Here is a 14762-nt window from a genome sequence, read left to right as displayed (position 1 = left end):
TGCGTGTATGTAAAGAGGAGTAGTTTTAGTATAGTTAAGGAATAGTGTATTCATAGCCGATAATATTTTCTCCCTATTTCTTACAAACCGTCAGTTATTTCACAAAACGTTGCATTTGACGTCTTTGTAAATGTCCAGGTAAACAGAGCTGATACTGAAAAGTCTTTGAATTGCGTCATGGCACTGAGTCCAACATCTTATTCGTGATAGATCGTATTTTATAAAAAACAACACGGATGACTTATGAACACTTTATTAAGCAAATTGAACACTTAAAGATAGACGAGACCGGAAGTGAAACGAAAATGTCTTGCATGGTATAAAAGATTTACTTTGGTTATTTGTTTATATTAAGAAATTTTACTCTTGTTGCGACTACATTTAAAGTTACATGACGAAATTTAAGAAAAGAAAAATGAAAATAAGAACCATTTACTCGCAGATGGAAATTTATTATTGTCCCTAAGTTTAACAAACCCCTGTAAAACAAGAGAAATATTGAAATAATGAGGAACACAAGTAAGGTTGTATACTCACTAAGGACGATCATTTCTGGTTAAGACAGAGGAATCAATAGTTTATCCTAAGAGGAAATTAGAAGATCGCAACAGTTTTGATTCCCATTAATCACACTAAACCCGAAGCTGTATCCTCGAGAAAGAGTCTCCAAGGGTGCTTCCACACTACAGTAAAACATGTAAACACGCGTCTCCGACAAATGCTTGAGTAATTATTTAAAGCCTAGAATAGGACTACCAACAAATCGTTGACTTGTATTTAACCTGTTTGTGATGCGTGTGTGATGTTTATGACATGTTCTACTGTAGTGTGAACGCCCCTTAAAGTGCTCACTAATTCTACAAGACCGCTGTACAGTCCTCCGTTCCACTAAATGAAGACATGTTCATTTTATCTTATAACACACACTATTTGATTTATGGCGCAGATACAGTCTTCCCGTTAAAAAGGAATAAGAATAAATTTTTGTAAATGCATTGTTCGGTTGGAATACATTCACAGTATAAATTCCAGTATACATACGAGTATGCATCATTTTAAATGCACCATCTTCATGTCATACAGTATATATATATATATATATATATATATATATATATATATATATATATATATATATATATATATATATATATATATATATATATATATATATTAGTGTGAGGAGTCAGGAGTCAATCCATACTTAAAATCATCAATGAAGGGCAGAGGACACACAGATATACAAGCTGACTTTATTCCAACGTTTCGTAATTATCGGATTAATTACATCATCAGGGCTGTTAAAATAAAAATAAAATTCTTTGTAAAATCGTAAAAAAATCTAAAAATAAAGGCTAAAAATTATTCATACAAAATTTTCACAAATGTACACAAACATTAAAATTAGAGAACAAAAGTTTTAAAAATCATTACATTAAAATGAAGGTAACGTAATATACAGTAAACTAAAATTGAAAACTATCTGTGAAAGGGGTTACAGAACAAAAGATTAAGGACCGACCTAGAGGAGTGACAGCTTTAAACTAAACATAAACATAAATAGAAAGAACACAAGTCAGGATAAATATAGAGGAGAGGAGGACGTGTGAGTGTTTAACGACGGAACAAGTTGTTTGATGAAAAGTGATTCCAGGATAACAAGGTCTTGAGGGTTGGTGGTATGGCCTAAAATGTAGAAGTCTTTATTATCAATGTGTGTTTTACAGATTTTTGAGTGATTTCTGATGTTGGAATGTTCTGGGTTTGAAATTCTGCTACCTGTACGGAAGCTTACGCCACGATGAGAATCGATACGCACCTTAAGGAGTCTACTGGTAGATCCCACATACGTCCCTGTTTGACATTCAGGGCAAGTATATTTGTAAATGATACCAGATGACATATAAGGTGATGACCGATCTTTGGTTTTTAAAGAGTGAACCAATGGTGAAAGGGTTCTTAGGGATTAAAGTGACATCAATGGCATAAAAATGATCCTGAATAATTTGAGTGAACTTTTTGTGGAACTTGGGGTCATGAGTAAATGGAAAGCTTGCGTAAAATTTCATTTTTTGGACGGTTAAAACTGCTGGTTTTGTAATGAAATGTTTGTTAAGTAATTTATGTAATTTCCTATATACCAGCTTTGCAGGGAAACAGTTATTATTAAAAAAGTCAATTAAAAAAGAAATTTCCTTATGAAAAAGGCTCCAGTTCGACGTAAGGACGAGTGACCTGTGGAGAAGGATAGAAACAGAGTTGGATTTAAAATTATCGAAGCAAGAGCTATAAAAGTTGGTACCAAGTCCATTAAATTACTTAACAAACATTTCATTACAAAACCAGCAGTTTTAACCGTCCAAAAAATGAAATTTTACGCAAGCTTTCCATTTACTCATGACCCCAAGTTCCACAAAAAGTTCACTCAAATTATTCAGGATCATTTTTATGCCATTGATGTCACTTTAATCCCTAAGAACCCTTTCACCATTGGTTCACTCTTTAAAACCAAAGATCGGTTATCACCTTATATGTCATCTGGTATCATTTACAAATATACTTGCCCTGAATGTCAAACAGGGACCTATGTGGGATCCACCAGTAGACTCCTTAAGGTGCGTATCGATTCTCATCGTGGCGTAAGCTTCCGTACAGGTAGCAGAATTTCAAACCCAGAACATTCCAACATCAGAAATCACTCAAAAATTTGTAAAACACACATTGATAATAAAGACTTCTACATTTTAGGCCATACCACCAACCCTCAAGACCTTGTTATCCTGGAATCACTTTTCATCAAACAACTTGTTCCGTCGTTAAACACTCACACGTCCTCCTCTCCTCTATATTTATCCTGACTTGTGTTCTTTCTATTTATGTTTATGTTTAGTTTAAAGCTGTCACTCCTCTAGGTCGGTCCTTAATCTTTTGTTCTGTAACCCCTTTCACAGATAGTTTTCAATTTTAGTTTACAGTATATTACGTTACCTTCATTTTAATGTAATGATTTTTAAAACTTTTGTTCTCTAATTTTAATGTTTGTGTACATTTGTGAAAATTTTGTATGAATAATTTTTAGCCTTTATTTTTAGCTTTTACGATTTTACAAAGAATTTTATTTCTTATTTTAACAGCCCTGATGATGTAATTAATCCGATAATTACGAAACGTTGGAATAAAGTCAGCTTGTATATCTGTGTGTCCTCTGCCCTTCATTGATGATTTTATATATATATATATATATATATATATATATTTTATATATATATATATATATATATATATATTGTCACATATATATATATATATATATATATTGTCACATACATGACATTTCTCATATCCCAAAATATTAAGCCACTGATATCGTTTAATATCTAATTTATTATACCTCGGGAATAACTTACACTCAAGGGGAATTATAGTTGGAAAGTGCTTCATCACCATAGGATTCGAACCGCTGTCTGGTTTTAGAAACAACGATGTACAGTGACACCTGACCATTGAGCCATCAAGAATTGTATGGGTCAGTGGTCAAAATTCATTTATTGTATATATATATATATATATATATATATATATATATATATATATATATATATATATATATATAATATGCATGCTTAAAATAAAAGGACACGTGATGTATGTATGCCGATGTACCAAGAAAAATGAAACACAGGAAAGATGTCATAACTGTACTTAGCTTGACCATTGTCAGTTTTTTGGGGGGGGGAACTGAGTAATGCCAGGAATAAAAATACACACAAGAAAATGAATTCCTACCTTTGGTGGATGTTTGGGACACTGTTGGTGCTGCTGTTTTTGCTGCCGAGGATTCTGAGGAAAAGATAATTTGTGTAGGTGAAATTCAGTATTCATCATATTTTATGGGAGTTTTTAAAGGTTTATCAAAGTGAAATTAAAATTTGCATGTTAAAAGAACTCTGGTTCAAGAGAATGAGTAAAGGAGCACACAATGAATGATTTTGGCCTTTGAATTTGTCATTTTAGTTCATGTTATATATACAACACAGTAGCATTGCTGTAATTAACACCAAGGGGGTCTTTACTTTATCTACTGGATAAAAGTGATACTGGATTTAATTATAAGGATTTTTTATATGACAGATGAGAACTAAATTTCAATCCTTGCTATCTAACAGTTGTATAATGAATTAATTAAGTTTTAGGTTTCGATGACACTGGGTAATGTAGTGCTTTTATTTGGAAATCTAATGTGTTTCTAATGTTTCTCATATATTTATTGCCTTGAGGATATAGTAAGTAGTTCAGAAAACATTGTCTTACTTATTTATATAGATTCACATCAACTTACGCTTAGCTACAACAGTTGTGGCAGAATCAAAGGTGACATCATCTACTTTCAGCGTGGTACCACCATACTTTGTAGCCTTAGCATTCCAGGTATCTATCTCTGCCTGAACTTCAGTTTTCAAAGTATTGACACTTGTATTAGCGTCCTTTATTAGATCAGACATTGAATTCAGTGAAGACAAAACACTGCCTGTTAAGAGACTGCTGTCAGCTTCAACGTATGTTTTTGCTGTATCTAACTTTGTGGCAAGGGTAGCCATGGTGCTTATGAACGAATTTAGAGTGGTAGCAACAGCTGTGGCATTTTTCACATTGTTCAGTAGGGTTTTCAAATCACTAAGTAAATATGAAATGTATTGGGCTTCAGGATCTACAGTCGTAATAGTGATTGTTGTAGTTCTTGCATTCGAGTCAGTGTTTTCAATGGCAGCACCAGATGAAGCTGACTGTTGTGCATTTGAAGAACCAGAACTGACAGTTGCTGCAGATGATAATGATGTTGCTGATCCTCCAGCAGAAGTAGCTGGTGGTTTTCCAGAAAGAGCTGAAGTTGATCCTCCAGCAGAGGTTGCAGTAGATCTGCCAGCGGGAGTTTCAGTTGATCCAAGTGCTGAAGTTATGGTTGATCTTGCAGGAGGAGTTGTTATTGATCCTCTAGGGGGTGTTATTGATGATCCTCCAGTAGGCGCTGTAGTTGATCTTCCAGTTGGAATTGTAGTTGATCCTCCAGTAGGAATAGTTGATCCCCCAGTAGGAATGGTTGATCCCCCGGTAGGAATGGTTGATCCCCCCGTAGGAATGGTTGATCCCCCGGTAGGAATGGTTGATCCCCCAGTAGAGTTTGTACTAGGTCTGCCGGTAGGAGTTGATCTTCCAGTAGGAGTTGTTGATAGTCCAGCAGGTGCTGTCATTGATCTTCCAGCTGGAGTTGCTGTTGATCCTCCAGTAAGAGAGGTTGATCCTTCAGCTGGACTTGAAGTAAACCCGTCTGTTGATCCTCCAGTAGGAGTGTTAGATCCTCCAGCTGGACTTGAAGTAAACCCGTTTGTTGATCCTCCAGTAGGAGTGGTAGATCCTCCAGCTGGACTTGAAGTAAACCTGTTTGTTGATCCTCCAGTAGGAGTGGCAGATCCCCCAGCTGGACTTGAAGTAAACCCGTCTGTTTTTCCTCCAGTAGGAGTGTTAGATCCTCCAGCTGGACTTGAAGTAAACCCGTTTGTTGATCCTCCAGTAGGAGTGGTAGATCCTCCAGCTGGACTTGAAGTAAATCCATTTGTTGACCCTCCAGTAGGAGTGTTAGATCCTCCAGCTGGACTTGAAGTAAACCCATCTGTTGATCCTCCAGTAGGAGTGTTAGATCCTCCAGCTGGACTTGAAGTAAACCCGTTTGTTGATCCTCCAGTAGGAGTGTTAGATCCTCCAGCTGGACTTGAAGTAAACCCGTTTGTTGATCCTCCAGTAGGAGTGTTAGATCCTCCAGCTGGACTTGAAGTAAACCCGTCTGTTGATCCTCCAGTAGGAGTGGTAGATCCTCCAGCTGGACTTGAAGTAAATCCGTCTGTTTTTCCTCCAGTAGGAGTGGTAGATCCTCCAGCTGGACTTGGAGTAAACCCGTCTGTTGATCCTCCAGTAGTGGTGGTAGATCCTCCAGCTGGACTTGAAGTAAACCCATCTGTTGGTCCTCCAGTAGGAGTGGTAGATTCTGATGACGTTGCTGACTGTGCTTCTCTTCGATGCCTCCTACTTCCTGCATTTTTCAAATTACTTACTTTTGTGTTCAGAGTATCAAGACCTGTTGATACTTTATTTAGGGATTCATAAACTGTCTTTCGTTCTGCTAATTTTCTGTAGATTGCAGGTAAAGGATCTTCGGTAGTGCCACTTTCTGTAGTTGTTGTTGTGGCTGAATCTCCGTTTGTAGAAGATCCTGCTATTGTGGATGTACCTGCTGCTGCTGAACCTGTTGTTATAAGTGTAATTCATATGATTATTTAACTTCTCCCGGTTTTCTTTTGCAGTAAATGTTACTCGTTTATTTTATTATGATTTTACGTTTATTTTGGAATTGATTTATATGAGAAATATTTCAGAAAATGCAATGTATGCGTAGAATGCGAATGCTACGAGATGTCTCTGGAAATGTTCAATATCAGATGCATAGATATATATCATGTATAAAGATGGATCAAAACAAAATATTGCTGAAATGACAAGGAATTAGTGACAACAGTAAAAATTGAAACTAGGATTACATTCATAGGAGATATAAAAAAAACGGCATAAGATGTGAAATCTATCCAAGACTAGAGTACAAAAATACAACATCATTAAAGGCTGTTTTGTTTTTATGCACGTAGATCTATACAATATTAGTTGATAGGCAAATTTAGATGTAAAATATTTCAGAAAGGGAAAAATTCAAATGTAAGAATTCTTCTTTTTAGATAAAAAGGCAATAACGGTTAGCTGTCAGTACACAAATAAGCTAACGAGAATTTTACTGAATCAGCAAACTCTAGCTGTGTAGGAAAGTTAGGGTTGTTTTATAACAAAGCGTCGAAATCTTTCAGGCACGAATTCATAATGAAGATCACCTCATGGAGCCTTTGATAATGAAGTGAAAATGTGCGGAAATATTTAACGTTATTATATTTAGGAAAATGTTAACATCCTTCAGTAAATACTAGAAGTTAGAAAGTTCAAGAACAAATTAACAAATTAGGAATGTATTAGGTGATTAGTATGTGAAACTTTGTTTCATAGAGAACGTTAATTATAAAGGCTTCTGAAAGCAACTGGAGAGTAACCGTTAATAGAAAGGAGACAGACAAAAATACTTTAGAATTTAAAGCTGTAGGATACAATAAAAATATTACATTAATTTTGAAGTACTAAACGCCAAGTTAATTTTTCCATAATGGAAAACACAATAATTTAACTTCAAATGAAGCTAGTCCAAAGTTAGAAAGAGGAGAAAAGTGAAAACTAACATTAAAGTGAAATGAAACATCAAAGATACAACCGTTTGAGGCGAAGAGTTTTTACTGCAAATAGAATTCACATAAAATGGCAGTGCTGTATGCGTTATTGAAATTTGCAATATTTTGAGACTGAAATAATACTAGTCGAAATATTTTCCGAAATAGCTAAAACATATAAAAGGGGCAAGGAGCAGTTCTAGAAAGATCATTAAAAAGATATTGATGGAAAGGCATTTCTGGATATTTAAAAAGGGCCAGACGAAATAGTATTCATGTTCAGTGCTGAGGAATTAATTGCAACGGTATCTTAATGTCAAAAGACAATGGACCTATGAATCAGTTGAAAGATCAGACATGGCCTTGATGATATTATCAACTAGTATTCAAGAGAATTAAACGTAATGACTAACTTCTTCATGACCAAATGTCAGTAAATGTAATAAAATTAGTACCCTAGGAAATGAGTTTTAAAAGAATAAGAAACCAGTCACAAATACTGATCGAGTACAAATAGTTCTCTAATGCTAGGTTAAGCAAAACAAGAATTTGAATGAATATTTGAAAGTCATGGTAACTGACTAGTATGTAATCAATGCCATCTGCTAATTTTTAAAACAATTTGCCAAAAATTATATCATATGAAGTTAGGTAGTTTACAGGTTCGGCAAGAATTTTAGCTTGTGATTAAAGGCAATCCTCAGTTACTGGAACATGTGTGTAAATGATCATGAGTTTGACGTTCATAGATTTATAGATGAATGGAAAAAAAGCCATTTACACGCACTTACTGAAGCTGAAAGATTTCATGTTTCATAAAATAATTGAAAAGTTAAATTTTACCGTCAAGTAGCAAGCTCGGAGTGTTGCCTTCAAGACAAAGAAGCTTAAGCGTTACAAAAAGCATCCTTTAAACTACATTTCAAGATAAAAAAAATTCTGTGCCAAAGAAGGCAGGAAACACCTGAAATAATTGAAATAAAACAAAAAAAAATATCTTATGTAACCATCATATGCTAGATTCAACATTAACCAGAGATCAAAAGGTTTAGGAAATGATTTAGAAGAAAAAATGCATAGCAACGGAAAGCAGTGGTAGATTGAGCAATTCAAGCTTTCTAATTTGATGAGAGTTAGAGATATATAAGTATGGGCATATGCCCATAAGCTTTTGATAATATACCAGTTCTTGATGCTGATGCTGATGCACCACTTGATGTTGAAGTCCCACTTGAAATTGATGCACCACTTGATGTTGAAGCCCCACTTGAAATTGATGCACCACTTGATGTTGATTCGCCTTCAGATGCTGAAGTTTTAGAGCCAGATGATGAACTAGATTCTGAAGCGACATAAAGAGTGGATTAATGACTAAGCAGCTTTAAGGAAATTACTCCCATCTGAATGAATGCAGTTATAATGCGTATCATGTTATCAAGACATTTTTATGAGTGCACAGAACAGGTCTGCTTTTGCGGTTCGTTCCTTAAAGGGCAAGGAAGGAATAATTAAGTCAATATTTGAAATAATATTAGTTCCACCATTCCGACAGATTGGTGAGAAGTGTTAGAACGTTGGAAATAATATGTTCGTATAGATATATCAAGTTCATGCTTTGCATTGCGAATCTATGAATATCAAGTAATTAAATTTCAGAAACATTTTCATGTTCGTGACAATGTATTAGTCTTGCTGATCACAGTCTTTCTGTAAGCACAGTTTTAACAGGTGCTGTAAAAAGTCTGCTTTCACTCCTGCTGCGTAGCACTAGTGGTCAGACTTTAATAACATATGTCTATATGTGAAAAATGAACAGATATAATACGTAAATATACATGCATATATGTATATATGCATGTATATATATATATATCATACATACACTTATACATACACATACACACCTATAAACGTGGACAGATAAATATGATAGATATTTGTGTGAATACTATGTAATCAGCAAGAGGGAAGGGAAATTTCCCGTTGTATTGTGACAGTGAAAGCATGCATGCAGTTTGATTTAACAAAACAATTACTGGTTTGTTGAATTGTATATATTACAGTATATATACATACACACACACACACACACACACATATATATATATATATATATATATATATATATATATATATATATATATATATATATATATATGCACATGATTAAGCTGCATTTATAAGGACCTCATCATTGGTTATGATGCATGGAAACTGTAGCATGTTGATAGTCCCGGCAACTCTACTTTTCCTACATTTTGACGATTTTAGTGTTGTAACTGTAGTGTGTGTCAAACGAGGCACTTAAGTAGAAAAGCAGAATGATAAGGCAACGACAGTTGCTACGCAGTGAGTGCTGTCTAAGGAGACTGATGACATAAGCGTCAGCAAAGAGAGTAATTTTTTTCCTTGGGAAAAGAGTGCCATGTAAATCCTTTTGACCTATAGGACATTGAAAAATAATTTTCTGGGTATATCTGTGACTAGTTTTGAATGAATGGAAAATAGTTCCTCGAGGCTGAGGTGCTAGAAAATTTAGCGAATATTAAATGATACATATGGCAGTTCAAAGACAAACTTTTACCTTAGGAATGATACTAGTTTTAAAGCGAAAAACTAGTTCCCATGCCGGAGGATCAAACACAGGCCAAAGAGCAAAGAAAAGAATTATTATGTAGGAATTGCTGAGTTAAGAAAAATATTAGTAATTGAATGGGTTTGTAACACATCCTTCATAAACAGTATTGGAGGTAAAAACCAAAAGCTATTATAAGATTGAAAAATATCGATTTTTGTGTGTAACAGATACCAGGTAACCTGACTGATGCCGAATGGTATAAGGAGGAAGTAAAATGTAATATGTCATTGCCTTGGAGGAAATGCCTTAGCAAATGCCAAATATATGTATTTACTTGCATTATAAAATTGTCAGAAGAAGAAGCTGTTTGAGATCCAGAGCTTAAAGGATACGACGGAGAAGAAATATGTAAATGCTAAATAGCAGTTAGTAGATAAGCAGTTTGATACTAGGAACTCAAGAGAGAAATAGAATGATGTTGAATTGCTGTGTTCCAAAGGAAAGGTAAAGCAAAATGGCTTTAAAACGCTTGAAAATAATAAAAGATGTGCTGTATGGAAAATGTTGTATAATGCAGGTAAATGTAGAAAACAAATACTTCATTTGTAGATATAGGAGATCCATGAAATTCCTGTATAAACTCAAAGAAAGGTTGATCGAGAAAATACATTTGGATGAATTGGTCTTTGAGGTTCTTGAAAATTTATGGTGTTCAACTCTCGTCAGAAGTATCAGTTCAGTTGCTGAAATGACAGGAGTGATGCCGTTCAGATACTGATGTATATTGGTAATGACGTTTTTATAGGAATCTGTTCAGATTACAAATAAATTTATAAATAATATATAATGATATGAAAGTACATTAAAAATATTTTGATGATATAGGCTTTGAAACTGATTTTCAAACAGAGTTACTGGTAGTCATAATGCATCTCGTTTAACTAAATTTAATAATCTTGATGACAGTTTTCCAATAATAATGAAAACAGTTAAATTGTGTGAAAGGTTTTGGAAATGAAGGTAGAAATTTCTCCAAGTAGCGCTACTTCTTTTGCTAAGGAGCTCAAAAAATAGTGATATCTGAATGACATTTACCAAGGCGTAGACAAAGCAGTATGAGACTTGGAGCTCTTTAAAAGTAATCTGCGGTATAGATAAGCCGCTCCCCTGGGATAAGAAAGAAATAACCGATGAATAGGTTTGAAACCAAAGGCTTTAGTAAAGAAAGGAACGAAAACCTGTTACTTGCACGAACTGCAGACTGAAAGACTGATCTCAAGATTATTAGCATATAGCAATGTAGAAATTGCTTTGTAACGAAATTAAGGCCAATAATATTTGGAAGTAATAAAATAAAGATGTTTAAAGGGCTTTGTAACATTCTGTACATAGCATTTCAAAGGTGAAAGGTTCAGAAAAGAAAGACTTAACAGAAGAATGAAAAGGAAAGGATTTTCACTTGTGGAAAAATAATAATAATTAGATTGACGACAAGAGGAAAATGAAACAGTCAAAAGCAGTACGTACTTACTGTAAGGAAAGTGCCACTGAAAGCATTTTGAAGGTGATATTTGAAACTTGTAGAAAGGCATGTGTAACTGGCAAATAGAATTACCAGCCATAGGAGTAGGAGACTTCGAGGATTCAAAAATGAATTTACATACCGTCTAGAAAATAACGTGTACATATATCATTGCTAAGGAACTTGAGAAAGAAATTAGATATGGTCTCGAGAATAACTGAAGTATAACGTATAAGGGAAATGCTGTATAAAGCATTTAGATGTTGAGAGCGTAGTAATAAGCTTATTTGCACCCAGTTTACAAGTTGTAGAGAATTTACCGGCTGCTGGAGTCGAAGTTGCATCCACTGATGATTCTGTAGATGCGCCACTTGATACTGATGTATCCACTAGATGCTAATATACCACTTGAGGCTGATACGCCACTTGATGGTGTTGTACCACTGTGGATGTTGAACTACCTGATGCTGATATGATATGAAGAATAAATTAACAACCAGACAGACCATGGAAAATTGCTCCCATGTTACAAAGTAAAGCTATATTTCTTACGTGTTGGTTTACCAACGTACCTGGCAATTATATATGATTTTGTTATATAAAGGCTCTGCGTTTTAAAGACACTAGTTGAAGGTACAGTTCTTGGAAATTATGGATGGTGGTGCCATTTACATTAATCACTTGTGAATTATGGTTGGAATGGGTTTAGGTAAAAAATGGTTTGTATTTTTTGGCTATCTAAATAGATTTATTTGGTTTAATGTCTAAGTTTAATACTAAATAGGATTATGACCCTGCAAAAAGTTTATAAGAATAATTTAAGTAATGTAATAATGTAAGGGATAAAAGTAGGAGTATGGCCACCATGAAACGGTCTTAGAGGATCTCGTCACTCTCAAGAAGGAGCTATAAGAAACAACGTGCGAGAGATGCACCTCATTAACATTGCAAGGAATGCAGTAGTGGGGAATACGGAAATAATTGGAAAGGCCCCCGGAACCCTTGCACCTGCAGCTGCAATAGGCGCTCTTAATCCAGCAGGAGAAGCCCTCCCTGAATACAACACAGGAAAAGTTTCTCCTGGCCACCAACACCAGACAATTATCATCCAGGACTTAGCTAGACCTGCATCAGACAACAACACTAACACTGAGAGATGGTATTCCTGGGCTTGAACAACGCCAGCATGGCTGAGAAACTGAGAGCGCCTTATTGACCAATCAAAATATTCACCGGGAAATGCTAAACTGATGAGTCAGCGCATCATACCTGCTGCTAATCAAGGCTACAGCAGCAGAACAATGAGAGCTAAAATTTTGTTTACCAGGAGATCTCACCAGCCAATCAAAATGCACGATTTTTTCCCCTGCCAATCAGCACGTGGTAAACATCCTGCCCACTACTGACCATCACGATGAGTAAGACTCATAGACGGATCTACTCTCATCTTTCATCGAGACTATGCCCAATACAGCCTGAGTGGAACGTGGCTTAAAAGCATGCAAAACGACTTTTCTGCATGGCAATAACTGTAAGGACGTCCCGTACCGCATTTCAGTACCGGATTAAGACTCTTTGAGGTTACACTGTAACTTGATTGTAATATTTTCCGGTAAAAGACTCCCAGTTGGGGAACTTTCACCTCTCAGTTAATGTAAGAATGATGAACATAGGTGGGGTACTGGTGGAATGCAGTAACAGAAAAAGTAAACATCGAAGGATAGAAAAAACTATATAAGCTGAATGCAGCTATTACTTCCAACTCTACTTGCTGGAAATTTTCAAGGCACATATTAATCCTGATTCGGAAAAATCACTTGAGGAACACTTATTAACGAAAATAATCTTAAGAAAGTAAGGAGAAAGTTCTACAGAAGAGTAATCGTGATTGTAAAAACAAAGGGAGTTTCATCGCTATTGTGGCAACATCTCATGGACACACTTCCCCAGTAAAGATAAATGACACAATATGAACCAAGGCATTCACATTCTTGTGAGTGTAAAATTTTAAGACAAGTCTTTTCTTGATCTTGGGTAAATCATGTATCAAGAGGAATAATACTAAGAAAACGACATAAAACAGGCTTACACTATAGTTTAAACAAATACTTGGCCAGCTACTAATATGAATATGCCCCTTTTTTAATGTATAAATAATGGGGGTCCTGAGGAGGTGAAGCTCCCCTGTCCAAGTTGGACGTTAGTCCTTAGTTTGGTTTGGTTAAGAAGTATCTCCAGCATTGCCACTTTTGTAATAGTTGGGTAAGGTTAAAGGAGTAGCTGGGTTTGCATGTAGCGAGTTTAGCTTGTTGTAGACTGTTTCTGGAATATAAGAGTATATTTGAGATGAGACATAATTGATATTTGAAAAAATGTGAACTATTAGTATACGTTCCTGGGGAAAAAGAATACTTAATGATGATACTCTCCAGTAATGGTATTTCTTCTCGAGGTGAGTAAGAATGATGACTCTTATTAAGTTCTACATCAGTTGTAGACAGCTTCTCAGCAAAGGAATGGTAGAGGGTTAGGTATCATAACTTTGCTTACATGTGCCAGACCAAACGCACAAACCATGTTCATGAAAAAAGAAATTGTGACTGAATTGCGCTAATAGTGATATTCATATGCATCTTGTGTTAAGAATTAACAGAAAACTTAATCAGAAATTTAGTGTCATTTATGTTAACTATACAGGCACCCCAGTCAAAAATAATTTTCAAACCCATGTTTACATGATAGTTTGCACTTGACAGATTTGACCAAGCTTATTCGTCCTAATACCGGGAAAATATGTCTTATCCAAAAATTTGAAATACAAGCCAGATTTTTTTCCAGCTATCATAAAGTCTACTTACGGACTGATGCTTGTGTTACTTTTTCTTTTGCAATAGTCGTTACATGAAGTGTGGTTCCACCTTCTTGTAAAGCCTCTTTATTCAATGTAGCAATCTCTTCATCAATACTACTTATTTCGTCTTCGATATTTTCTTCTTCTTTTTCAATTGAGGTCTGGAGATCCTTCAGTTTGGTTTTCTGGACACTAGTCAAATTACTGGGGTTAGATTTAATAGAAACTTTGATTGTAATCACTGTTATCACAAGTGTTTCAGTTTCATTAGTTGAGGAGTCAATGTTTGTCGTATCTCTTTGATCTACAAAATTTGTAATATTTTCCAGAAGAGCCAGTGTATCTGCAATAAATGTACTTATATCTGTAGCCAAATCTCTGGTTTGTCTGCGTTTTCTAGTTACTGCTGCATTTAGCGCATTTTGGATTCCATTGTATAGATTATATAAGTTCCTTAAGAGGGAATTTAATTTATTTCTTACAGTTTCTAGTTCG

The 14762-nt window shown here is 35.2% G+C and overlaps 2 protein-coding genes across 2 annotated transcripts in view; both read right to left on the bottom strand.

Moving 5' to 3' along the window:
• Positions 1-8223, bottom strand: part of LOC136844781 (sericin 1-like) — a 10639-nt gene extending 2416 nt beyond the window's left edge. The window contains exons 1-3 of the mRNA XM_067114018.1: positions 8160-8223; positions 4340-6298; positions 3787-3840 (exon numbers count right to left, since the gene is read on the bottom strand). Coding sequence (XP_066970119.1) covers positions 3787-3840; positions 4340-6298; positions 8160-8223 — 2077 coding nt within the window. The remainder of the gene's footprint in view (positions 1-3786; positions 3841-4339; positions 6299-8159) is intronic.
• The window catches only part of LOC136845264 (uncharacterized), an 18384-nt gene continuing 11723 nt past the window's right edge, over positions 8102-14762 (bottom strand). The window contains exons 5-6 of the mRNA XM_067115407.1: positions 14275-14762; positions 8102-8658 (exon numbers count right to left, since the gene is read on the bottom strand). The exon at positions 14275-14762 is cut by the window's right edge and continues 670 nt beyond it. Coding sequence (XP_066971508.1) covers positions 8450-8658; positions 14275-14762 — 697 coding nt within the window. The 3' untranslated portion in view covers positions 8102-8449. The remainder of the gene's footprint in view (positions 8659-14274) is intronic.

This window comes from Macrobrachium rosenbergii, chromosome 13 (genome assembly GCF_040412425.1).
Source record: "Macrobrachium rosenbergii isolate ZJJX-2024 chromosome 13, ASM4041242v1, whole genome shotgun sequence".
Lineage (NCBI taxonomy): Eukaryota > Metazoa > Arthropoda > Malacostraca > Decapoda > Palaemonidae > Macrobrachium > Macrobrachium rosenbergii.
This window is presented reverse-complemented; position numbering and strand designations above follow the sequence as displayed.